At 52.0% G+C, this 26,458-nt stretch overlaps 1 protein-coding gene across 16 annotated transcripts in view; it reads right to left on the bottom strand.

Annotated features, from left to right (window-relative positions):
• The window catches only part of DTNB (dystrobrevin beta), a 119,699-nt gene that overhangs the window by 62,084 nt on the left and 31,157 nt on the right, over window positions 1-26,458 (bottom strand). For all 16 annotated transcript variants that reach the window (XR_015802785.1, XR_015802778.1, XR_015802781.1 and 13 more), the window contains exons 10-11: window positions 23,741-23,865; window positions 5,133-5,210 (exon numbers count right to left, since the gene is read on the bottom strand). Coding sequence is in view for 8 of the 16 variants with exons in the window: in XM_088162633.1 (XP_088018759.1) it covers window positions 5,133-5,210; window positions 23,741-23,865 (203 nt within the window). In the remaining 8 variants the exon portion in view is untranslated. The remainder of the gene's footprint in view (window positions 1-5,132; window positions 5,211-23,740; window positions 23,866-26,458) is intronic.

The following is a 26,458-nucleotide window of genomic DNA, read 5'->3' as shown; positions in this document are numbered from 1 at the left end:
AAAACAGCAAAAACGATAAATGTAATAACAACACCAACGAAACGATAAAAATAATAAAATAAATAATAACAACGGCAACGGAAACGATAAAAACATAGAAATAATAAAAATATAACAACGGCAAAAACAGCAAAAATAATAACGGCAAGGACGATAAAAATAATAACAGCAAAAGCAACAGAAACAATAAAATAATAACTACAGCAAAACCAACAAAACCAGCAAAAACAGTAAAAACAATAAAAACAATAAAAACAGCAAAACCAATAAAAACAGTAAAAATAAGAACAACAAAACCCAATAAAACCAACAGAAGCAAACCAAATAAAAACAACAAAATCAAGAAAAACAAGAAAAATAGCAAAACCCAACAAAACTACAAAACCAAAAGCAATAAAAATAAAATCAATAAAAACAACAAAACCAACAAAACCAAAAATAATAAAAACAATAAAACCAACAAAACCCAACAAAACAAAAAAACAATTAAAAAACCGATAAAATCAATAAAACCAATAAAAAACAACAAAACCAATAAAAGCAAAACAAAACCAAACCAACATAAAGAGGGCAGGGCTGAGCCACGGACACCAAACCAACACCATGCAAGATGCAAATGTGTTCCCATGAGCCACGGGGGGGGGACAGACACGGGAGGGGACACTGGGGACCCCCGGGCTGTGCTGCCAGGGGACAGGGACAGGACAAGGGCAAATGGGCTCAGGCTGGGCCAGGGCAGGCTCAGCTTGGACAGCAGCAGCAATTTCTCCATGGAAAGGGTGCTCAGGCCTTGGCAGGGGCTGCCCAGGGAGCTTTGCAGTGCCCATCCCTGGAGGTGTCACCTGGATGGGGCACTCAGAGCCACGGTCGAGTTGAGCTGTTGGGGCTGGGTTGGAATTGATGATCGTGGAGCTCCTTCCAACCCAAAATTCTGTGATTCTGTGATTCCCTGATTGTGTAATTCTGTGATTGTGTGATTCTCTGATTCTGTCATTCTCTGATTGTTTGATTCTGTGATTTTGTGATTCTGTAATTACCTGATTCTGTGATTCTGTAATTGTGTGATTCTGTGATTGTTTGATTCTATAATTCTATCATTCTGTGATTGTGTCATTCTATAATTCTGTGATTCTGTGATTAATTCTATAATTCTGTCATTCTGTGATTGTTTGATTCTGTGATTGTGTCATTCTGTGATTGTGTGACTGTGATTCTGTAATTATCTCATTCCGTGATTGTGTCATTCTATAATTCTATCATTCTGTGATTGTGTGATTCTGTCATTCTGTGATTGATTCTGTAATTCTGTAATTCTATGATTAATTCTATAATTCTGTAATTCTGTGATTGTTTGATTCTGTAATTCTGCAATTCTGTGATTAATTCTATAATTCTGTCATTCTGTGATTGTTTGATTCTATAATTCTGTCATTCTGTGACTCTGATTCTGTAATTATCTGGTTGTGTCACTCTGTGACTGTGTGACTCTGTGATTGTGTCATTCTGCCACTCTGTGACTGTGTGACTCTGTGATTGTGTCACTCTGTCATTGTGTCACTGTGACTGTGTGACTCTGTGATTGTGTCACTCTGTCATTGTGTCACTGTGACTGTGTGACATGTGCCAGGTGAGGGCTCAGTCTCCAGAGCTGCCCCTGCCAGCACCCAGCATTTGATGGATGCTTTTGTTTGCTTTGTTTGCTTTGAGGACTCGTAAAAGCAAAGCTTGGGGTGTTCCTGTGAGCAGAGACCGACTGCAAGAAATGTTTGTGAGAACTAACTCAGAACCACAGCTACAGAAGGAATAAATAACTTATCCTGATGGCAGCTTCCTGCAGATCTCAGGGAATGGAGCAAAACCCCAGGAAAACGCAGCAAAATGTTCTTTTTTTTTAGCCCAGGCCCTGCACACACAGGGCCAGGGACAGAGGGGGATGTCCATGTCCTGGCAGTGTCACTGTCACAGTCCCAGGTGCCATTCCTGGCAATCCCAGCTCTCCCTCCCTCCCTCCCTCTCCTGCAGTCGATTCCTCCCTCACACGCCCCCAGCAAGTTTTTCCTTCAGGAGCTTTTCCAAACTGGGAATTTCTGGCTCTCCCCACACTGAGGCAAACACAATCCCCCTTTTCAGACACACAAACAATTATTTTTTTTTTTTCCTCCTCGGTGATGTGCAGGGACACGTCGGGGGCAGAGCCAGAGCTTGTAAAAAAAGAGGTAAAAAAGAAAAGGAATTATCCAGGTGGAGCCCCCAGGCAAGGAGCAGCCTGTGGAACGAGGGGTTTGTGGTGGGAGAATGAACAGCGAGGGGTGCTGGGGCAGCCACTGAAATGCTGAAATGCTGCAATGCTGAAATGCTGAAATGCTGAAATGCTGAAATGCTGAAAGCTGCACCCGAGGAGTTCGATTGGCAGAGCCCCCCAGCCCAGCTCATTAACAGAGCTCATTAAAGGCCAGCCAGGAACCAAGGGCAGCAGCTGCAACAAGGAGCTGGGCAAGGGAAATGAGAATTACACTCAATTCACCAATGACAGTGAGGCTGGAACTGCTCCCAGCCCGGAGCTGCTCTCCCACCTCTGCTCTGGCCCCTCCAAAAACTCCAGAGAGTTCTGGAAGGGTTTGGGGTCAGAGAGCCTTCAAAAATGGCAGGGACACCCCCCAGTGTGCCAGGAATGTCCAGCCTGGCCTTGGGCACTGCCAGGGATCCAGGGGCAGCCACAGCTGCTCTGGGCACCCTGTGCCAGCCCTGCCCACCCTGCCAGGGAACAATTCCTGCCCAAGATCCCATCCAGCCCTGCCCTGGGGCACTGGCAGCCATTCCCTGTGTCCTGTCCCTCCAGGCCTTGTCCCCAGTCCCTCTCCAGGCCCTGCCAGGGGCTCTGAGCTCTCCCTGGATCCTTCTCCTCTCCAGGTGAGCACCCCCAGCTCTCCCAGCTCTACCTGGTACAGGTATTTTTCTCTTTCCCAATTCCCATTTCCTCCTTCCAGAACCAGTTCAAACAAATGGATCCATTTTTGCTCCATATTTCAGGGAAGGAAAGCAAATCCTCCACGAGTGGTGTCCTGCTGGGAGCTGGGGTCTCACAGCACACAGGAGGAACATTTGGTGGGGGTGGAAATAACCCAAAATATTCTTCAGAAGGGGAGGGGGTCAGGCAGGACACGACCTCTGGCTCCCCGTGTGAATGTCAGGGACCCAGGAGATCTCTGCAATCCCTGCTGTGCTTTGCTGAGGCCCTTTCAGCGTTCCCAGCCCCGAGGATGCTCAGGGATGGGCTGAGCCCAATCCTCCCGGGCCTCAACAGCAACATCCCCACACAGGGCAATCTGCACCTTGCCATGTTTGCACCCATCATTTCTTACAGCACAGAAAACACCTCAGAACTTCAGGAAAACATTTTCACACTTCAGGAACAAAGATCTTACAACTTCAGGAAAAGACTTTAAAACTTCAGGAACAAATATTTCATAACTTCAGGAACAAATATTTCGTAACTTAGGAGCAATTCTGGTTTTCCAGCAGAGCCAGGGCTGCAGTGGCCACTTTGGGCAGCTCCAGCCCCTGAAATGCAGCTCCCAGCCCCCTGCAGATGCCATTCCAGGTGCCAGGACGTGCCAGAGGCTCCAGCACAGGCAGTGAATGAATGAATGAATGAATGAATGAATGAATGAATGAATGAATGAATGAATGAATGAACTCCTTCATCCGAGTGAGGGATGAGCCCCTGCCCCAGGAGGAGCTGCCCTGCACTCAGGGCCAGCAGTGAGCTGACACAGCAGGGACAGGATTGTCATTCCTGTGTCACTCCTGTGACTCCCCAGGGCTGCTCCCACCTGGTCTGGGGCCACAGAGGGCGAGGAGGAGTCTCTGAGCCTGGGAATGCCCCAGACAGGGATCCAGGGCACCCTCAGCACTGAGAATCCCAAAATCCCAGAGTTCCTGAGGCTGGAAGAGCCCTCCCAGCCCATCCAGCCCAAGCTGTGCCTGATCCCCTCCTTGTCCCCAGCCCAGAGCTCTGAGTGCCACATCCAGGTGACACCTCCAGGGATGGGCACTGCAAAGCTCCCTGGGCAGCCCCTGCCAAGGCCTGAGCTCCCTTTCCATGGAGAAATTGCTGCTGGATGTCACAGGACACAGGGGTGTCCCCAGCTGCCAGCCTGAGAGCCCCCAGGGACCCCCGGGGAACCCATGGGGGGCTCTGCAGGCAGATTTGGGGGGAATTGCAGTGCAGGCACTGTGAGGCCACAGATGTGCCTGGTTTAGTCCAGGAGAGCAGAGGGAAAACCCCTGGATCTGAGATCCATGGAGCTGCTGGAAAGGTGGTCCTGCCTTGCTCTGGAGCACCCCTGGCCACTGCAAGGGCAGCTCAGCTCCTCATTCCTGCAGGAATGGTTATTTATTTATTCCTTCCCTGCAGGAATGGTTATTTCCTCCTTTCCCACAGGAATTTTTATTTCCTCATTTCCTACAGGAATTTTTATTTCCTCATTCCCTACAGGAATTTTTATTTCCTCATTCCCTACAGGAATGTTTATTTATTCCTCCCCTGCAGAAATGTTTATTTCCTCATTTCCTACAGGAATTTTTATTTCCTCATTCCCTATAGGAACATTTATCTCCTCACTCCCAGCTCAGCCAAGCAGAGCCTGCCCCTCTCTGCTCCCCTTGGATGGATCCCTGAGCAAAGGAGAGTGGAAGTCACCAGCCAGGGTGAGTCCTGCTCCCTGGCAGAGCCAACCCACACCACAATTTACCCACGAAAGCCAATCCCAAACTCAGCTCCCAGGGGCTCTGGCAGCTGAGCTGGCTGAGGTGAGAGTCTGGGGCACCCTGAGAGGTGACACAACAGGGCAGGATCACCCCTGGCACACCAAACCTGAGCCTCTCCCAGCTCAGGAGGCCAATTCCAGTTAAATTCCAGTTAAATTCCAGTTAAATTCCAGTTAAATTCCAGTTAAATTCCAGTTAAAAACCTCCCCAGGCATTTCCTCAGTCACACGGAACAAGAGCAGCTCAGTCAATAAAAACCTGTTTTTGGAGAGAGCTCAGCAATTGTGCAGAGGATCCTCCCCCAGGAGAGCAGAGACGCTGCAATTCCATCCCAGCACCCCCCCGGCCTGAGCTCCCTGTACCTTTTGGTGGGTGTGGGTGCTCCAGAGGACACGTGGGTCACCATGGCCTCACTCATGTTACTCACGGGCCTGGGGGGGCTGCAAGACACAGGGATGCAGTTAGAGAGCACAAAAATAACCTAGAACCGACAGGGATGCAGTTAGAGAGCACAAAAATAACCCAGAACTGACAGAGATCCTGAGAGAGAGCACAAAAATAACCCAGAACCCACAGAGATCCTGAGAGAGAGCAGAAAAATAACCTAGAACTGACAGAGATCCTGATAGAGAGCACAAAAATAACCTAGAACCGACAGAGATCCTGAGGGAGCAGAAAAAATAACCTAGAACTGACAGGGATCCTGAGAGAGCAGAAAAATAACCCAGAACCGACAGGGATCCTGAGAGAGAGCAGAAAAATAACCTAGAACTGACAGAGATCCTGAGAGAGAGCAGAAAAAATAACCCAGAACTGACAGAGATCCTGAGAGAGAGCAGAAAAAATAACCCAGAACTGACAGAGATCCTGAGAGACCAGAAAAAATAAACCAGAACTGACAGGGATCCTGAGAGAGAGGAGAAAAACAACCCAGAACTGACAGAGATCCTGTTAGAGAGGAGAAAAATAACCCAGAACTGAGAGGGAATCTGTTAGAGAGGAAAAAAACCAAAACAAAAAGCTCTAGTTTCTGTCTGCCACAATATAGAAAAGCCCCACGAAATTTTACAAATTAAAACAAAAAAATAAAATACACTCTTCAAATAATCACCAAGCACAATTAGAATTTTAAACACACCACTACCCCATCATAATAATATTAATAGCAATTGCCAGAAACTTTACAGTATCTATTGCACATTTAAAATTTAAAAATATTAAAGCACGTAACGATTTTAAGCTCATTGTCAGAAATGCACGAAAAGAAAACATTGCAGCATCTCAACATTGCAACATTGCAACATTTTAACTTTGCAACTTTTCAACTTTGCAACTTTCAACATTTTAACTTTTCAACTTCTCAACTTTTCAACATTTTAACTTTTCAACATTGCAACTTTTCAACATTTTAACTTTTCAACTTCTCAACTTTTCAACATTGCAACTTTTCAAAGTTTCAACTTTTCAAAGTTTCAACTTTTCAACTTTTCAACATTTCAACATTTCAACTTTTCACCCCAAAATGGGGAGGGAGCACGACAGGAGCCTGAGCCCTGAATCTGTCACACAGAATGACATGGGATGGACATGGAGTGACATGGGAGTGACATGGAATATACACGGAATAACATGGAATAACATGGAATTACACGGAATAACAGGGGATGCCATGCCATGGGGAGGAGCTCAGGGCTCTCCCTCCCCATTTTCTCTCCCTGCCTGAGCACCAGGAACGCTCCAGCCCCAAACCCTGCCCTGCCCCAGCCATGCCCAGGTGAGGCTCGGACACAAACTCCTGCCAGAGCTGCAGCTCTGCAGCCAAATCTGCATTTGCCAGCCACACTTCTGTCCCCAGGAATGAGGGATTTGTCTTCACAAACAAACTGTGGGACACCAAAAAGAGAGAGAAAAGAAACAATGGGATGGATTCCACTCATTGATGAATGGAAAAAGAGATTTCCCTTTACAAACAAACTGCAGGGCTGCTGATCAATGAAATTGGATATTGAAAGGTGAAAGAAGCAACGGGGGAAAACCATGAATTCTGTAAGAATTAAAAATGCCAAGGGAGGGTTGTACATTGGAGGGGAATCTCAGGGATCAGGGTTTGGGCAGTCTGGGCCTCTCCAGTCCCTCAGCAATGGGGACAGAGAGAGGGAAATGGGGATAAAAAGGGAGGGGAGTCCTCAAAAACGGGAGAGAGCCCAGGGGAACGGCCCATGGCTCTCCTGTATCCAATAAAGCAACGGGACTGCTCTGTGTCCCTCTGGGACAGGAACCCCTGGTGTTGGTGGGTGAATTCTCCTGACACTGGGATTTCCCCAAACACACAAACTCCTCCTCGGAAATTTCTACGACTCCTTTTAACGAGACAACTGATGGAATTCCCCCTTGCAATCTGATTTTAGTGTCATTATTGGACATTTCCACTGCTCCTCCTGGCTCTGTCCCCACCAGCGTCCCCAGTTTCCCAGCACAGATAAAGGCAAAGGGAAAACTCCAGGAACATTAAAATATCCCAGGATGAAGATCAAAGGTTGGACCCCATGGCCTTGGAGATCTTTTCCAGCTCCAGCAAATCTGGTCCCACGTTCTGGTTCCACCCACCAAAGCCTCTGCCAGCCCAGGATGGCCCTCAGGGGACCACGAGGATAAAAAGTGAATTATCCATGAACTCATCACACTCAGGAGTGCTGGGAGGGATCTGGGGGAGCCTGGGCCCTGCAGCTCCACCTCACTGCCCAAAACCTCTGCTTGCTTCCAAGGGACACAAAAAAGGGACAGGACTGGGTTTGTCCATCTGAGACTTTCCTGAGAGCCATGGAGAAACAGTCTGGAAACACCAGAAATATTTAAAACAGGGGTTTTACTGTTTAAAGGAATATTGAAATGAAAAATGCTCTGGATTCAGATACCGAGGGGGGATTTTTGTGGCTCGATAACCTCACCAGGAATTCCAACAAGCCAGGCAGGAGAAATGGAGAGAGGGGGGATGGACAGAGGGATGGACAGAGGGATGGACAGGGGGAGGATGGACAGAGGGATGGACAGAGGGATGGACAGAGGGGGGATGGACAGAGGGAGGGATGGACAGAGGGATGGACAGAGGGAGGGATGGACAGGGGGAGGGATGGACAGAGGGAGGGATGGACAGAGGGATGGACAGAGGGAGGGATGGACAGAGGGGGGATGGACAGAGGGATGGACAGAGGGAGGATGGACAGAGGGAGGATGGACAGAGGGATGGACAGGGAGGATGGACAGAGGGATGGATGGACAGAGGGATGGATGGACAGGGGGAGGGATGGACAGAGGGATGGACAGAGGGATGGACAGAGGGAGGATGGACAGAGGGATGGATGGACAGAGGGGGGATGGACAGAGGGATGGACAGGGAGGATGGACAGAGGGAGGGATGGACAGAGGGATGGATGGACAGGGGGAGGATGGACAGAGGGAGGGATGGACAGAGGGAGGATGGACAGAGGGATGGACAGAGGGATGGACAGAGGGATGGATGGACAGAGGGAGGATGGACAGAGGGAGGGATGGACAGAGGAGGGATGGACAGAGGGATGGACAGAGGGATGGATGGACAGGGGGAGGATGGACAGAGGGAGGGATGGACAGAGGGAGGGATGGACAGAGGGAGGGATGGACAGAGGGAGGATGGACAGAGGGAGGGATGGACAGAGGGAGGGATGGACAGAGGGACAGGGAGCAGAACACCAGGATGTGAAGGCTGACTTTGGAGTTTCTGGAGCTGTTTCCCACACTCGGGAATTTGTGGTGATGGAATGCTGGGGGGAGCTCTGGGGTGCTGCCTCAGCCTGCCCAGCATCCTCCTGGCCCAAGGACACAAAGTCCAGCACCTCTCCCTAAGGCAGGGCTCAGCCACCCCAGAACCATCGTGGAAAGATTCGGGTGGGAAGGGACCTCAAACCCCACCCCTGCCACGGCAGGGACACCTCCCAGTGTGCCAGGCTGGCCCTGGGCACTGCCAGGGATGCAGGTTCTGTGCCAGGGCCTCCCCAAACCCCCTCCCAAGCCCAGCAGCTCCCCGCACACCCCTGGCAGTCCATGGGGTCTCTGGGACCCCTCAGCCCTCCCTGGCTGCTGCTCCCCCCTCACAAAGCCCCTGCAGGGTCTCAGGGCCATCCCCTGCCTGCTCTGTGCTGGATGAGCCCTCCCAAACCAGCCCAGGGGAGGAGGAAATGAAGGAACAGCTCCTTTTGTGTGGGGTTTATTACATAACAAACCCCTACCTGCGGCTCTGGATTTATTATTCCAATCTAAATAACATCTCCTGCTGCCTCTCCCTCCTCCTGTGCTGCCAGGATAAGGATCAACCCCCTGTTCCTTGGGAGGCACTGAGCAAAGGAGAGGAAAAACCGACTGCAAAATGCAACAGCTGATAATGAACAACAACATTCACACCACAGAGTGGAGAAGTGGGGGTGGAACAGCCCCAGAAATGAACACAGCGAGGGCAGAAATGGGGAAAACAGAGTTTAGCAGGAGCTGCAGCTCCTCCACGACTCGGGGCAGGGCTGGAGCTGTGCCAGGGAATTTGGGATGGATTTTAGGGAAAGGTTCCTCCCCCTCCCAGAGGGTGCTGGGCACTGCCCAGGGAATGGGCACAGCCCCAGAGCTCCAGGGGAGTTTGGATAACCCTGCCAGGGATGCACAGGGGGGATTGCTGGGGCGTCCATTGGACTGAGGGTCCCTGAGGGTCCCTTCCCTGTCAGGATATTCCAGAATTCCATAATTCCAATTATTCTCAGATAAAATGACTGCACAGGGCACACACACACTGCAGCTGGAGACCATCCCTGGGGTGATGCTGGAAGCCCAGAGCACAGCCCAGAGCAAAGCAGGAGATTTGGGGGCCTGGGGGGCTCTGTGGAATCCCAGCCCATTTCAGGAGCCACAGTTCCAGAGGGATCCCTGAAAAGCAGCAGGGATGGCTCAGGGAACAGGCACAGGAGCAACTAAAAGCTGGAAAAACATTCTTTTCACTGACAGAGCTGTAATCCCAAACCTCCTCTTTAGCAGCCAATTATGTGGTGCTTTGATGGCAACCTCCACATAAATTGGATTTATTTGCAATAAAACCAAACCACAGTGAACAAGCAGAGACAGGAGGAGACCCAGAGAGCAGGAACTGAAATGAGGGAAGTGCAGCAATCCCAGAACAGCTCCCAGGGCTGACGAGCTCAGAGCTGGAATCTTTAAAGCTCTTTTACAAAACACCTGATTTTTCTGCTGGCATTTTCCACTTTGCACAGGTTGTAATTCAAAGAAATCTTCTGATCTCTGTTGTATTTGTGGCTCAGGCCAAATATCTGTGAGGAGCCAAGCCACGAGCTGGGAATTAGGCAATAACTGAGGAACACCAGTGTGGGTGTTTTGCCCAAAAACACGAGGGGGAAGCTGCCAAGCAGCATCTGAACAGGAAATCCCAGAGCCAGGCCGGGCCAGGAGCTGGGGTTAAGAAATAAGAAATCACCTCCTGCCCTCTGACAGAGAATTTCAAGTCTTGCTCTGTTTTCTACTCCCTCACTCCACTTCCCACATCAGGAAATCCTGAGAGTGAAGGGCCCTGGCACAATGGGAACAGCAGAACTGCTGGAACTGCTCTGGACCTGCTCCACACTGCATTTCTGCAGCTTCAAACAAAAACCAGCAGGACCTGGAGCTGCTCTGGAGCCAGGCTGGGAGAGCTGGGGGTGCTCACCTGGAGAGGAGAAGGATCCAGGGAGAGCTCAGAGCCCCTGGCAGGGCCTGGAGAGGGACTGGGGACAAGGCCTGGAGGGACAGGACACAGGGAATGGCTGCCAGTGCCCCAGGGCAGGGCTGGATGGGATCTTGGGCAGGAATTGTTCCCTGGCAGGGTGGGCAGGGCTGGCACAGGGTGCCCAGAGCAGCTGGGGCTGCCCCTGGATCCCTGGCAGTGCCCAAGGCCAGGCTGGACATTCCTGGCACACTGGGAGGTGTCCCTGCCATGGCAGGGGTGGCACTGGGGGGGATTTGGGGTCCCTTCCCACCCAAACCACTCTGGGATTCAGACCAGAAGTCAGACCCGTCCCAGCTGAGGCAGGAGAGCTGAGATCACAGAGATCCAGCTGTGCCAGCTGTGCCAGCTGTGCCAGCCCTGGGACACGGGGACAGGGAGCTGTGGCAGTGCCCACTCCCTGCTCTCCCTCTGGGAAGGAGCAGCCACTCGTGGGAGCAGCAGGAACACACTCTGCTCTGGAACTGAGGCATCTAAAATGCCACAAACTCATCCCAAGGGGATTCACTGGAGCAGCTGGACATCACCTGGGACGAGGGACGTGGCTTTTTGGCTTTTTGGCTTTTTGGCCTGGCTGTGCCATGGGGGAAGGTTCATGGAACCACAGACCCACAGAAAGCTGTGGGGTGAAAAGGACCCAGAGCAGCTGCCAGGACCTCATGGAGCTGCACTGCAGGGAAAACAGCCCTGGCAGGGAGCACGGGGCACCCAGGAATGCCTGAGCTCTGCCCTCCCCTGTGCTGTGCCCAGGGCTCCTTCCCCTGCCTGGCATCCCGGGACAGCAGCACTCAGGGCCAGCCTTGGGCTCACACATCACCTCTGAGATCCCCCAGCAAAATCCCCCAAAAAACTCAAGCACAAAGCGGGGGGGGACAGTAAAATCCCCCAAAAATATTCCAGCAAAAGGGGGGACAGTAAAATCCCCCAAAAAAACTCCAGCAAAAGGGGAGACAGTAAAATCACCCCAAAAATATTCCAGCACAAAGGGGGGACAGTAAAATCCCCCCCAAAACCAAACTCCAGCACAAAGGGGGGGGGGGGGCAGTAAAATCACCCCAAAAATATTCCAGCAAAAGGGGGACAGTAAAATCCCCCAAAAATATTCCAGCAAAAGGGGGGACAGTAAAATCCCCCCCAAAACCAAACTCCAGCACAAAGGGGGGGGGGTTGTTGACTTTTATTCCTCCTGTCAATAAAAATCTGTTTAAAGTCCAGCACAGAGCTCGGGGCTGCTGGGACTTCCTCGGTTTCTTTTCTGAGCCAGGAACAAACCCCTCCCCAAAAACTGGGGTAACCTGAATTCCCAGGCAGTGCAAACCAATTAATTCTGCAAATGGAGCAAAGCTGAGGAGGGGACGTGTCCCTGGTGTCCCTGGAGGCAGAGCAGCAGGTGACAAAGGCCCAGGTGCTGCTCAGCCCCTCCTGCAGAGCCCAGGCTCCAGCCAGGACCCCACACCGGGCTGGAGCTGGAATATTCTCCGGGGAAGGCTGGGCTGGAGCTGAAATGAGGGGTGGCAGTGGCACCAGGAGGGCACTGCCCACCCCTGCCATGCCCCTGTGCCACCACAAGCACCAACAGCTGCCAGCAGCTCCTCCCTGAGGAATATGGGGATATGGAAATATGGGAATAATATGGAAATATAGCAAATTCATCCCTGCTCTGTTCACCACTGGGAAACAGCCAAGTCCTGCACTTTGCCCAACAGGGAATGAGGAACGTGTTTCTGCTTCCCTGGACAATCCCAGGATCCCTGAAATTGGGAAAATCCCTCCCAGCCCATCCAGCCCAAGCTGTGCCTGATCCCCTCCTTGTCCCCAGCCCAGAGCTCTGAGTGCCACATCCAGGTGACACCTCCAGGGATGGGCACTGCAAAGCTCCCTGGGCAGCCCCTGCCAAGGCCTGAGCACCCTTTCCATGGAGAAATTGCTGCTGCTGTCCAAGCTGAGCCTGCCCTGGCCCAGCCTGAGGCCATTTGCCCTTGTCCTGTCCCTGTTCCCCCCCTGGCTGTCCCCTGCTGTCAGGGAGTTGTGCAGAGCCACAAGGTCCCCCCTGAGCCTCCTTTTCTCCAGGCTGAGCCCCTTTCCCAGCTCCCTCAGCCTCTCCTGGGGCTCCAGCCCCTGCCCAGCTCCGTTCCCTTCCCTGGACACCTCCAGCCCCTCCAGGGCTCTCCTGTCAGGAGGGGCCCAGAGCTGCCCCCAGCACTGGAGGTGCCCCAGCAGTGCCAGCACAGGGGACAGGCACTGCCCTGGCCCTGCTGCCACCCCACAGCTGGCACAGCCCAGGGGCCACTGGCCTCTGGCACACCTGGGCACACCTGGGCTCGTGCCCAGTTCAGCTCCATGGAGCTGCTCCAGCTGCTTTTCCCTCTGCCCCTGGTGCCACTGAGGAGCAAAGGAGCCCAAAGCCACCCGAACAGAGGAGGCAGAAAAATCACAAACAACTTCTAATCCACCAACAATGTAGGTTAAAAACGTCTAATCCAAAAATAGCAGCCTAAATTTTTGCCAAAGGGAAACATTTCAAACGTGCTGGGATCTGACAGTGCCTCTCTACCTGCCGGGGCAGGACTCAGGGATTGATCTCTGTGCTCTGGAAAACTGCAAATTGAGGGGATCTTAGCAGCAGGAATTTCAATGTTCATTTTACAGGGTTTGTAGTAATTTTGAAAAGAGTTGAAGGTGATTATGTTCAGGTGGTCAGAAATAAATTAAAGAGAAGTTAAAGAACAATCCCAAACCTGAGAATACAAACAGATAATTGGGATTTTACAGATGAGAACTGAGGAAAAATCAATCCCTGCAGATTCCAGCAGCACCTGCTGATGATCAATACAATTTATTGCGTGGATTGGGGAGTTTCTGAGCAGGTTCATCACCAAAACTCTGCTGGATTTTACCTGAGAGCCAATTCCCCAGCAGGGCAGGCAGCAGCAGCAGCAGCAGCTGGCCAGATGTTACCGTGCCTTTATCCCCTCTGCAACCCCCAACATCCCGGGCTGTGCTGGTGAACGGCACGGGAATGGAATGGGAATGCCAGGGAATGGCAGGGAATGCCAGGGGAATGGCACGGGAATGGCACGGGAATGCCAGGGAATGGCACGGGAATGCCAGGGCAAGGGGGATGGAGCCACAGCACTGCTCGGGGCTGAGAGGCGTCACTTCCCAAGGACTTTGCTGTGCCCCGCTGCCCACTGGGCTCACAGGGAAAGGTTGGGATGTTCCTGTGCCAGGACAGTGCCAGGGCAGTGCCAGAGACCCCGGGCACGGCCTGGGCACCCCCAGAGCACCCCCGGGAACCCCAGTCCCTGTCCCAGCTGATCCTTTATCCCCCCATCCCCTCCATCCCCTCCCGGCTGTTCCTGCATCCCCGAGAGCCGATCCTACAGAGCCCGAGAGCCGATCCTACAAACCCTGAGAGCCGATCCTACACACCCTGAGAGCCGATCCTACAGAGCCCTGAGAGCCGATCCTACACACCCCGAGAGCCGATCCTACACAGCCCCGAGAGCCGATCCTACAGAGCCTGAGAGCCGATCCTACAGAGCCCCGAGAGCCGATCCTACACAGCCCCGAGAGCCGATCCTACAGAGCCTGAGAGCCGATCCTACAGAGCCCCGAGAGCCGATCCTACACAGCCTGAGAGCCGATCCTACAGAGCCTGAGAGCCGATCCTACAGAGCCCCGAGAGCCGATCCTACACAGCCTGAGAGCCGATCCTACAAACCCTGAGAGCCGATCCTACACAGCCTGAGAGCCGATCCTACAAACCCTGAGAGCCGATCCTACACAGCCCCGAGAGCCGATCCTACACAGCCTGAGAGCCGATCCTACAAACCCTGAGAGCCGATCCTACACAGCCCCGAGAGCCGATCCTACACAGCCCCGAGAGCCGATCCTACAAACCCTGAGAGCCGATCCTACAAACCCTGAGAGCCGATCCTACAAACCCTGAGAGCCGATCCTACAAACCCTGAGAGCCGATCCTACACAGCCCTGAGAGCCGATCCTACAAACCCTGAGAGCCGATCCTACACAGCCTGAGAGCCGATCCTACAAACCCTGAGAGCCGATCCTACAGAGCCCCGAGAGCCGATCCTATAACGCTCGTGGCCGATCCTATAAAGCTCGTGGCCGATCCTATAACGCTCGTGGCCGATCCTATAACGCTCGGGGCCGATCCTATAAAGCTCGTGGCCGATCCTATAAAGCTCGTGGCCGATCCTATAACGCTCGGGGCCGATCCTATAACACTCGGGGCCGATCCTATAACGCTCGGGGCCGATCCTATAACACTCGGGGCCGATCCTATAACGCTCGGGGCCGATCTCTCCACTCTCGTTTCCGCCCCCTCAGCTCTCGGAGCTGTCCCAGCGCTGTTCCCGCTCCGGGCCGGCCCCGATCCCGCAGCCCCAGAGCCCAACCCGAGAGGGAGCAAAGGGAGGGGACAGCGACAGGGGGACAGGGACAGGGGGGGACAGGGACAGGGGGACAGGGGGGGACTGAGGGGACAGGAGGGGACAGGGAGGACAGGGGGGACAGGGACAGGGCGGGACAGGGGGACAGGGACAGGGGGGGACAGGACAGGGAGGGGATAGGAGGGGACAGGGAGGACAGGACAGAGGGGGACAGGGAGGACGGGGAGGACAGGGACAGGGGGGCACGGGGGGGACAGGGGGGACAGGACAGGGAGGGGACAGGAGGGGACAGGTCAGGACAGGGGGGACAGGACAGGGAGGGGACAGGGAGGACGGGAGGGACGGGGGGGGACAGGAGGGGACAGGGGGGGACAGGACAGGGAGGGGACAGGAGGGGACAGGGGGGACTGAGGGGACAGGACAGGGGGGGACAGGACAGGGAGGGGACAGGAGGGGACAGGGGGGACTGAGGGGACAGGAGGGGACAGGGGGGGACAGGAAGGGACAGGGGGGACAGGGGGGACTGAGGGGACAGGACAGGGGGGGACAGGAGGGGACAGGGGGGGACGGGGGGGACAGGACAGAGGGGACAGAGGGGACACACGGACCTGCGCGCCGCTGCCGCTCATCCCGGCCCGCTCCATCCCGGAGGATGCGCGCACCCCGCGCTGTCTCCATGGCAACGGGGCCGCCGCGGGAGCGCGCGTGTCACGGGCACGGGAGCGCGCATCTCCGGGCCGGGCAGCGCATTCCGGGAAACGCGCCCGGGCTGAGCGACTCTGAATACGCTTATTATTATTATTATTATTATTATTATTATTATTATCATTATTTTACAATTATTTTTCAACTTTGATTTTTAAAATGTTGTTATTAAAATTATTTTTTCAGTTTTTCTTTAAATATTATTTTTTAAATTACTTTTTCAACCTTTTTTATATTATTTTGCAAAATTATTTTCTCAACTTTTGTATTTTTAAAATATTATTTTTTTAATTATTATTTCCACTTTTTAATTTTTAATATTATTATTTTTAAATTATTTTCAACTTTTATTTTTAATATAATTTTTAATAATTTTTCAACTTAAAAAAAAATTTAACATTTTTTAATATTATTTTCTAAATTATTTTTTCAAATTTTATATTTTTATTTTTTTAAAATATTTTTTCAACTTTTAAAATATTATTTTTAAATTATTTCAACTTTTTAAAAAATATTATTTTAAAAATTATTTTTCAACTTTTTAAAGTATTTTTAAATTATTTTTTCATATTTTTAAAATGTTTTTTTTTAATTATTTTTCAACTTTTATTTTTTAATACTATTATTATTTAAATATTTTTCAGCTTTTCTTTTGGTTTGTTTTTTAGTTTTAATTTTCATGCTTTTAAAATTTTTCCTTGCTTAAAATTATTTTTCAATTCTTCCCCATGTTGCTCTGTTGGAGGCAGAGCCGCCCATGAGGAGTTCTTCAACAAAGAAAGAAAGAAAAAGAAAAAAAAACACAACAAAAAGAGGAATCACAGAAGGACTTTGCTTGGAAAAGACCCCCAAGCTCATCGAGTCCAACCTGGGACTGAACACTCATTTATACTGCACCCAATCCTTGCCCATGGATAAATTAATAGGAAAGAAATTAATAGAAAAGAAATTAATAGAAAATAATTTAATAGAAAATAAATTAATATAAAAATTAATATTAAAGAAATTAATATAAAAATAATAGAAAAGAAAATAATAGAAAATAATTTAATATAGAAATTAATATAAAAGAAATTAATAGAAAAAAATTTAATAGAAAAGAATTTAATAGAAAAGAAATGAATATAAAAGACATTAATCTAAAATAATTTAACAGAAAAGACATTAATCGAAAAGTACAAAACGGACTCCCCCAAGGCCAGCACTCCTCAGGAGAGGAACCCACAGCAAACCCGGGGTTAGGGAGGAACATCCCGGGGCTCCTGTGCCACCCAGTGCCACCCAGTGCCACCCAGTGCCACCCAGTGCCAGCCCTGCCAGGGATGGGACAGGGACAGTGACAGGGATTAGGGACAGTGACAGGGGACAGTGACAGTGACACCCCCGTGCCCGGTGCCCCAGGGCCCTGCAGGGACAGTGACAGGGGACAGTGACAGTGACAGGGGACAGTGACAGTGACACCCCCGTGCCCGGTGCCCCAGGGCCCTGCAGGGACAGTGACAGGGGACAGGGACAGTGACAGGGGACAGGGATTAGGGACAGTGACAGTGACAGGGGACAGTGACAGGGGACAGTGACAGTGACATCCCCGTGCCCGGTGCCCCAGGGCCCTGCAGGGACCCCGGGAATTCCGGGAATTCCGTGTCGCGGCTCCCGGGGCTGCCAGGCTCGGGTTCCATGGGAACCATTGATGATCATTGCTGAACTGCCACTCTAACGGAGACTCCTGCCCAGGGACATGTGGCCTCAAAGCCACCACACCAAACCTGAGTCCCGGCCCCTCCTCCAGCCCCACGAGCTCCCAGCTTTGCCCAAAGCCGATCTCAAGAGCTCTGAGTGACAGAATCACCCACAAACCCATCCTGCCCCAGCCCCAGCCCCCTCCCGCGGGCAGGGACATTCCCCGCGGGTTTTTGGCACTCGGGAGGAACAGTCACAGCTGCCCTTGGTCGGCTCTTCCATTTCTGTCGTGATCAGGAGATTCCTGGCCGGGATTTGTTTGGTTTCAGCCAGGGATGAGCACAGGGCAGGTTTGAGGTGCAGAGCCCCAGGGCTGTGAGCACAGCTAGGAGAGGTGATGATGGCTGTTACATCACTGTTGGTCACCTCCTGTCACTGGCTGGTGTCACACAGTCACCAGCACTGCCAGGGAGCTGCCCTGTGCCACAGGAAAGGATCGTGGCAGGATCCATGAATTGATGGGAATTGAAAATAAATCCAAAATAAACCCCCTCAGAAATCAACCCCAGTGCTGGGCTCCTGTTCCATCTGCTGGGTGATATCCCAATATCCCAATAGTCCACTGCTCCAATATCCCAATACTCCAATGCTCCAATATCCCAATAGTCCACTGCTCCAATATCCCAATATCCCAATGCTCCAATATCCCAATACTCCAATGCTCCAAAATCCCAATAGTCCAATGCTCCAATATCCCAATACTCCAATGCTCCAATATCCCAGTGCTCCAATATCCCAATATCTCAATACTCCAATGCTCCAGTATCCCAATACTCCAATATTCAAATATCCCAATATCCCAATATTCCAATACTCCAATAATCCAATATCCCAATATTCCAATACCCCATACTCCAATTCTCCCCTACCCCAATTCCCCAGCACCCCTCTCCCAGCACAGGTCCCTCCCCTGGGCAGTGTCCAGTGCCTGCCATGGACACGAGAGGGGATCACAGTGCAGCCAACTCTGCTCTGGCAGGGACAGCAGGACAGGAGGACAACAGGACAGCCAGGACAGGAGGACAGCCAGGACAGCAGCTCCTGTTCCTGCTCCTGCCCCTGTTCCTGTCCCCATTCCATCTCCATCTCCTGTTCCTGCTCCAGCTCCACGGTGGAAGAGCAGAAAAAACACTCCTGGAAAAACCAAACCCACAGGATGCTCCTGCCATGGCAGGGACACCTCCCAGTGTGCCAGGAATGTCCAGCCTGGCCTTGGGCACTGCCAGGGATCCAGGGGCAGCCACAGCTGCTCTGGGCACCCTGTGCCAGCCCTGCCCACCCTGCCAGGGAACAATTCCTGCCCAAGATCTCCTCTAACCATCATTAACACTTTAAAATCAAGGATTTGCTGTCAGAAGTTTGCATTAGGTGAGTCCAGAGTCATATCCCAAAACCCCCCTGTGGTGATGGAGCACTTTAAATGATTCCTCCTAGAAAAAGTGATCCAAGCCAACACCATCTCTGCTTTAGCAGATATTCACAAAATAAGGCACCATCATTCTCCATCACACACCCGAGGGCAGCCTGTGAGCTGCATTCAGTGACCTGACACCTAAATCCTAATGGGATTTACATGGAATTACTCCAACAGCCAGGAAGCTCCCACCTGGACACAGAATCCTGGAAAAGGGAGGAGGAGAAGGAGAAGAGGGAGGAGAAGGAGAAGGAGAAGGAGAAGGAGAAGGAGAAGGAGAAGGAGAAGGAGAAGGAGAAGGAGAAGGAGAAGGAGAAGGAGAAGGAGAAGGAGAAGGAGAAGGAGAAGGAGAAGGAGAAGGAGAAGGAGAAGGAGAAGGAGAAGGAGAAGGAGAAGAAGGAAAAGCCCTCCCAGCCCATCCAGCCCAAGCTGTGCCTGATCCCCTCCTTGTCCCCAGCCCAGAGCTCTGAGTGCCACATCCAGGTGACACCTCCAGGGATGGGCACTGCAAAGCTCCCTGGGCAGCCCCTGCCAAGGCCTGAGCACCCTTTCCATGGAGAAATTGCTGCTGCTGTCCAAGCTGAGCCTGCCCTGGCCCAGCCTGAGGCCATTTGCCCTTGTCCTGTCCCTGTTCCCTGGCAGCAGTGACAGCTCCATCCTGGAGGAGGATGCAGGGAGATCAGGGAATGCAGAATGCACCAAACCAGCAGGAAATTGCAGAATTTCCATTTTTGCTATTACTGACTCAGCCTGGCTGCAGGAATACAGGTGGAAGTGGCTTCAGAAGCACTCACTTATTCCTTGAAATGTGAGGGAAGCAAATCCCTGATTCCCTCCAGCAGTGGATCCAGCAAAATCCCAGACTCTGAGGCTCCATTCACACTTTTGCCTGCATTTTCCCATCTCCTAAAGCAGTGAGAAGCACTGAGATGACAGAGCTCCCATCACACAGGGAACATCAGCCTGACTGGAATTCTGAGTGCATTTCAAAACACTCCTGTCCTGGTGTGAAAGGTTCAGGGGGGGAAATTCCAGCACCACTCAGGTAATAGATTCTAACAATTATTTCCTTACATTCACTATTAAAAAAATCTTGTTTCATTGCCCAGAGCAGCTGTGGCTGCCCCTGCATCCCTGGCAGTGCCCAAGGCCAGGTTGGACACTGGGACAGTGGGAGGTGTCCCTGCCATGACAGGGGTGGCACTGGGTGATTTTTAAGGTTCCTTCCCAACCAAACCAGTCTGGGATTCTCAGATTTTCACATTTCATATTCATTATTCCAAAGGTGTCTCCCTTCAGCTCGTGCTCCCTGTCCTCTGTCAAACCCATCTGCCCAAGGCCCAGCATTATGTTTAATTTCTCCAGGATTGGTGTTTTCAGAGATACCCTAACCTGCATTCCTGGAGTCCTTGGCTGCACTCTGCCCATATCCCCAAACATTTCCAGTCCCTGAACCATCTCCATTGACCTCCAGCTCCTTCCCAGGGTTTTCCAGCCAGGAGCCTCTCCTGGGTCTTGTCACCACCCTGACAATGCTCACCCAGCCACCTGCAGGCCATGACCTCCACAATCTGCTGTGGAGCCGTTCTGCCCTGCACATTTTCTTTGCAATTGGCTTCATTCCCAACATTTTCTGCTTCCCCTTTATTCCATACATTCTCCTCCTGGTGGAAAGGAGTGTCAATGGCCCAGAGCTCTGCAGGCTCTGCCTGAAAGCCCCTTCCTTTGGCAGCTACACTGAGGCCAGGGGGATGAACCATTCCCAGGGGATAATGGAAGCCCAGCATGGACAGCCTGGGAAGGGACCTTAGAGCTGATCTTGATCCCAATCCCCTGGCACAGATTCCTCCCCAGCTCCTGCATGGCTGGGGCTTTGTTTGTTGTCTCCTCAATCTTCCAGTGCTCCTAATTAACACGTGATGGCAACAGCCTCATGTCATTAATGCAGATGAACCCCACAGAAAGGTGGGGTCACACTCCGGGCTGAGGTGACCCCACCCCAGTGCCTCCCTGGGCTCCAGTGGCACCAGGACAGCTCAGCCAGGCTGTCCCTGCCCAGCAGCTCCAGCTGTGGCACAGCTGGCCCTGGGTGCCCTCATCCCCCTGTCCCCAGGCAGTGACATCACCTGGAGCTGCTCCCAGTGCCCCCAGACACAGCAGAGCCCAGACTGGGCAATGACCTCCCAGGGCAGCTGGGGCTGAGGACACCCCCAGGGCACTGCAGCCTCTGCTGGGGCACCCCACAGCACCCCCAAAGCACTGGGAGCACCATTGGTAGGTGCTGATGTTGCTGTAGGTGCTGATTCCTTTACACAAATCAAAACCAGCCAGCCCCTGTCCCTGACACCTCTGGGGCAGGAGCAGTTCCTGCTTGGAGCTGAATTCCATCAGAAAATCTCCCCTGGCTGCAGCCACACCTCAAACCCATGGCAGGGGGGTTATTGTTATTTCTGTTGTTTCAGTCATATCACAGAGTTCCAAAGCCTCATGTCCCTTATATAACCCCCAGTGGGTCCTTTGTGTGATGGTCCCTGTGATTGTCCCTGTGACTGTCCCTGTGTTTGTCCCTGTGATGGTCCCTGTGTTTGTCCCTGTGTTTGTTCCTGTGATTGTCCCTGTGACTGTCCCTGTGGTGTGGCACTGGACAGAAATCACCAGGCCCTATTTCCTGATGCTCTGGCTTTTCAGGGCATTGGTTGTTAATTTAACTCAAGCTGTCAGCACACAGCAGAGGTCTCTGAGCTGCCAAGCTGCTGCCAGGAGTGTCTGAGCAGCTGTCCCTGTCCCTGCAGGTGTCCCCATGTCCCTGTCCCTGTCCCTGCAGGATGTACCCAGTCCTGTCCTTGTCCCTGTCCCAGCCCTGTCCCCACTGTCCCTGTGTCCCTGTCCCCATGTCCCTGCACGTTCCCAGGGCCATGCACTCCTGCTGTGCTCTGAGATCCTGCCCTGAGCATCCTCCAGCCCCTGGGAATGGGAATAATGGGAATAATGGGAATAATGGGAATGGGAATAATGGGAATAATGGGAATAATGGGAATGGGAATAATGGGAATAATGGGAATAATGGGAATAATGGGAATGGGAACAGGCAGGGCCAGGCTGGGAAGGGAAAGGATTGGGAAGGAAAAGGCAATTCCAGGTTGGGAAGGGAAGGGCAGTGATGGGTTGGGAGGGGAAAGGCCATGAAACATTGGGAAGGGAAAATCCATGAATTATTGGGAAGGGAAAATCCATGAATTATTGGAAGGGAAATCCATGAATTACAGGAAGGGCCAGGCAATGCTGAGGACAATGCAGAGCCCTGTCCTGGAGCCTGATGAGCCCCCATGAGAAGGGGGTGAATTCCTGAGGAGAACCCACTGCAGCTCTGAACTGAGCAGCAGCAGGGCTGACCCCTGGGCTCTCCCCAGCTGATATTCCATGGAGGCAGCTGGGGCCCTCCCTGCAGGGCACCAAAGCAGGCACTGGGAGAGGGGGGAGCCCCCAGGGAGGCAGCAACTGGAGGGAACAAGCACAGAGCAAAGCAGGAATCAGCTCCAAGCTGGGCTGGGACCTGGAGCTCTACACTACAAAAAGCTCTGCAGGTCTCACCTGTCCAGCTCTTTGGGTTTTTTTCCTGAAGGAATGGCACACTGTTAAAGGAGGAGCAGAAGAGGCAATCAATGGAACCATCGGGGGCTGGGAGGGGCACAGGGGACAGGAGGGACAGGCACGACCCAGCCCTGGGACACAGAAACCTCTAATAAATAATCTGGCACTCAGGGTCACAAATAAAACCAGAGGAGCATCAGCTCCCCTCACCCTCAGCCTGTAAATGGCTCCACCCTCGTGGAAATGTCCTGTAATTCCATTTTCCTGCAATCACATCCCAGTGCTGCTCCTCCTCACTCTCCTGCAGATGTGAGGAGTTCCTCTCCAGCCTCTGCAGGACACTAAGATTTATCTGGACTACAGTTTGTTTGGGTCTTTTTCTCCCAGTTTTTTTACTTTTGAGGTGAAAAGTGACCTCAGGCTGCTCAAACCAACACCAGTGCAGAGGTTTTCCACTCCAGCCATGCCACAGTGAGGTCACAGCAGCAGGGTGACAATAATGCCATGAAAATAATGAAAATATAATGTGAAAATAATGCCACGGAGAGAGGACATGGCTGGGAGCTCAAGGCCCCAGGCAGCACTAGGAGCTGAGCCCTGCAATGTGCCTGACACATTTCTGGGTCTGTTTATATCATTTAATTTACATTATCATAACATTCAGAACCATAACATCCTGTTTATATCATTTAATGTACAATAAATGAGAAAACAGAGCCTGATCCAAGCCAGGGTGAGTGAGAGGAGCCACAGGTGGGCACAGGGATGTGCCAGAGCAAACACCTCACACAACCACAGCCTGCAGTGAAAAATTCACAGGACAGAGAGAAAACCCAGCAATCCCAGGGCAGGGAGGGCTCAGGGCAAAAAACCCAAAAATCCCAGTGCAGGGAGGGCTCAGGGTATAAAATCCAACAATCCCCAGTGCAGGGAGGGCTCAGGGTATAAAATCCAACAATCCCAGTGCAGGGAGGGCTCAGGGTATAAAATCCAACAATCCCAGTGCAGGGAGGGCTCAGGGTATAAAATCCAACAATCCCAGTGCAGGGAGGGCTCAGGGTATAAAATCCAACAATCCCAGTGCAGGGAGGGCTCAGGGTATAAAATCCAGCAATCCCCAATCCCGGGGAGGGCTCAGGGTATAAAATCCAGCAATCCCCAATCCCGGGGAGGGCTCAGGGTATAAAATCCAGCAATCCCCAATCCCGGGGAGGGCTCAGGGTATAAAATCCAGCAATCCCCAATCCCGGGGAGGGCTCAGGGTATAAAATCCAGCAATCCCCAATCCCGGGGAGGGCTCAGGGTACTCACACGATGTGGGCCAGGTCCAGGGGCTTCTCGGGCTGCTCGGGGAAGAGCGGCCGGGGCGGCTCCCGGCTGGGGACACAGCCCAGGGATTTGCTGATGGCGTGGCTCAGCTTCTTGGCTGGCGATTTCTGGGGAGGGCAACAAGCACAGGAGCCAGGGCTGAGGAGAATTCACCCACCAACACCAGGGGTTCCTGTCCCAGAGGGACACAGAGCAGTCCCGTTGCTTTATTGGATACAGGAGAGCCCATGGGCCGTTCCCCTGGGCTCTCTCCCGTTTTTGAGGACTCCCCTCCCTTTTTATCCCCATTTCCCTCTCTCTGTCCCCATTGCTGAGGGACTGGAGAGGCCCAGACTGCCCAAACCCTGATCCCTGAGATTCCCCTCCAATGTACAACCCTCCCTTGGCATTTTTAATTCTTACAGAATTCATGGTTTTCCCCCATTGCTTCTTTCACCTTTCAATATCCAATTTCATTCATCAGCAAACCTGCAGTTTGTTTGTAAAGGGAAATTTCTTTTTCCATTCATCAATGAGTGGAATCCATCCCATTGTTTCTTTTCTCTCTCTTTGTGGTGTCCCACAGTTTGTTTGTGAAGACAAATCCCTCATTCCTGCCCCGGGAGGTGTCAGGGGCAGCAAGGGGCAGCTGGTGCAGAAATAGCCAGGATTGTCCCAGCTCTGCTGGGAAATCACTGAGGCCCCTGCACCGGGGACACGGGGTCTGGCAGGCTTTAAGTGCTCTAACAGTGACAACTGAAAGTTTAACCAAATGATGTAAGATTAGAAATAAACCAATTACCTGGGGGTTCCCTCAGGAATTGATCCCATCCCATTAAAGGATTGTTGCACTCACTCTCTGAGCACAGAGGGGAGGAGCAGCCACCTCCCAAATGTCTGTCCTTGCCAGGCACGGCCAAGGTGGGGCACGGTGCTGGGACGGGCACGAGTGACTTTGTATCTGATTTTATATCTGACTTTATTTATCTCTGACTTTACCTCTGACTCGATCTCCTTTCCCAGCCCCCTGGCCTGACACCATGGGTGACTCTGGTGACAAGAACTGCCACACAGGGGTTTAAACCCCACGGTGACTCACAAAATTCAGTCCCACAATGACACTGCACTCACTGAGCTCCGTGCCCTGGTGATGGTTTTCCAACCCTAATAATTCCATTATTCCAGGGACATAACCTGGAGCTCGTTTTGCTGCTCTCACTCACTGACATCCCAGGAGAAAGCACAGAAAGTTTAAAATTTCCAGGTTTCAGGGTTCCAACATCACCCCTGGCTAATTACTCCTGTGGAATTCATTACTGCTCCTCTCCAACAGCCCAAAGTGGAACTGGCACCAGTTCTCAGGGGACATTCAAATTAAAATTCAGGTTAACATTGGGACAGGAATTACAGCAAATTACCCGGCAATTACTGACAATTAGCACCTTTTAATACCAATGGAATAAATTCCTCCTGATGTCCAACCCGCCCCTGCCCTGGAGGTGCAGCCCAGTTCCTTCCAGGTTCTGGAATTTTCATTTATCAGCTGACAGCTCCACCCTGGCAAGCAGCAGAATTGTGTGAAGGCCCTGGAGAGCAAAGGAACTGATCCAGGAGCCTCTGGATCCCAGGGAATGGACATCAAATCAATATCATCAAATACCATCAAATCCTCAAATGCTTCGTGTTGGAAGGGACCTTAAAGCTCAGCTCATTCTAACCCCGCCCCTTTAATTACTCTGAAATCCTATGAAAATCCCGATTTGATTTTATATCACTTACTGACCCCACAGAGAATTTAAATTATGCACACAGATGTGATTATTCCAAACTTAAAACCCCTCGTTTACCCAAATTAATTCTTCACATGCTGAAAATGTCCACATTTATTTCTCTCTGAATTTATTCATTTCTCTCCCAGATTTGAGGGACTGGGGACAAGGCCTGGAGGGACAGGACACAGGGAATGGCTGCCAGTGCCCCAGGGCAGGGCTGGATGGGATGTTGGGCAGGAATTGTTCCCTGGCAGGGTGGGCAGGGCTGGCACAGGGTGCCCAGAGCAGCTGTGGCTGCCCCTGGATCCCTGGCAGTGCCCAAGGCCAGGCTGGACATTCCTGGCACACTGGGAGGTGTCCCTGCCATGGCAGGGGTGGGATGGGAGGGGATTTGGGTCCCTTCCAACTCCAACCATTCTGGAATCCCATAATTAAACACTAATTAACAATCAGGGACATCTCTGGGATGGATCCATGGCTGAGGAGTCAGGCACAGAAATGAAAAATGGACACAAAACCTCCCTGCCCTGGTGGCTCTGAGCTTCCTGCAGGCTCTTCATTCCCAGAGCAGCTCCTTCCCCTGCCCTGCCCTGCCCTGCCCGGGCCAAGGCAGCCGTGCCAGGCTCCTCCCCTGCACTGGCCCCAGGGCCTGGGGACACTCCTGGGTCACTGCACTGGCCCCAGGGCCTGGGGACACTCTTGCAGGGCCGAGGGCAGAGCTGCACCAGGCCCGGCTCAGGGTGGATATTGGGAACAATTCCTGCCTGGCACAGCTGCCCAGCCCTGGATTCCCCATCCCTGGAGGATTTAAATCCCTGTGGATGTGGCACTTGGGGACATGGGGCAGTGGTGGCCTTGGCAGTGCTGGGGATGGTTGGGCTCGATGGGCTCACAGGGCTTTTCCAACCCAAGCGAATCCAGGATTCTACAATTTTTAGAAATTTTACAA

The sequence above is a fragment of the Sturnus vulgaris genome, chromosome 3 (assembly GCF_052056855.1).
Source record: "Sturnus vulgaris isolate bStuVul1 chromosome 3, bStuVul1.hap1, whole genome shotgun sequence".
NCBI classification, from domain to species: domain Eukaryota; kingdom Metazoa; phylum Chordata; class Aves; order Passeriformes; family Sturnidae; genus Sturnus; species Sturnus vulgaris.
Note: the sequence above shows the minus strand (reverse complement) of the source record. Positions and strands in the feature narration are given on the sequence as shown.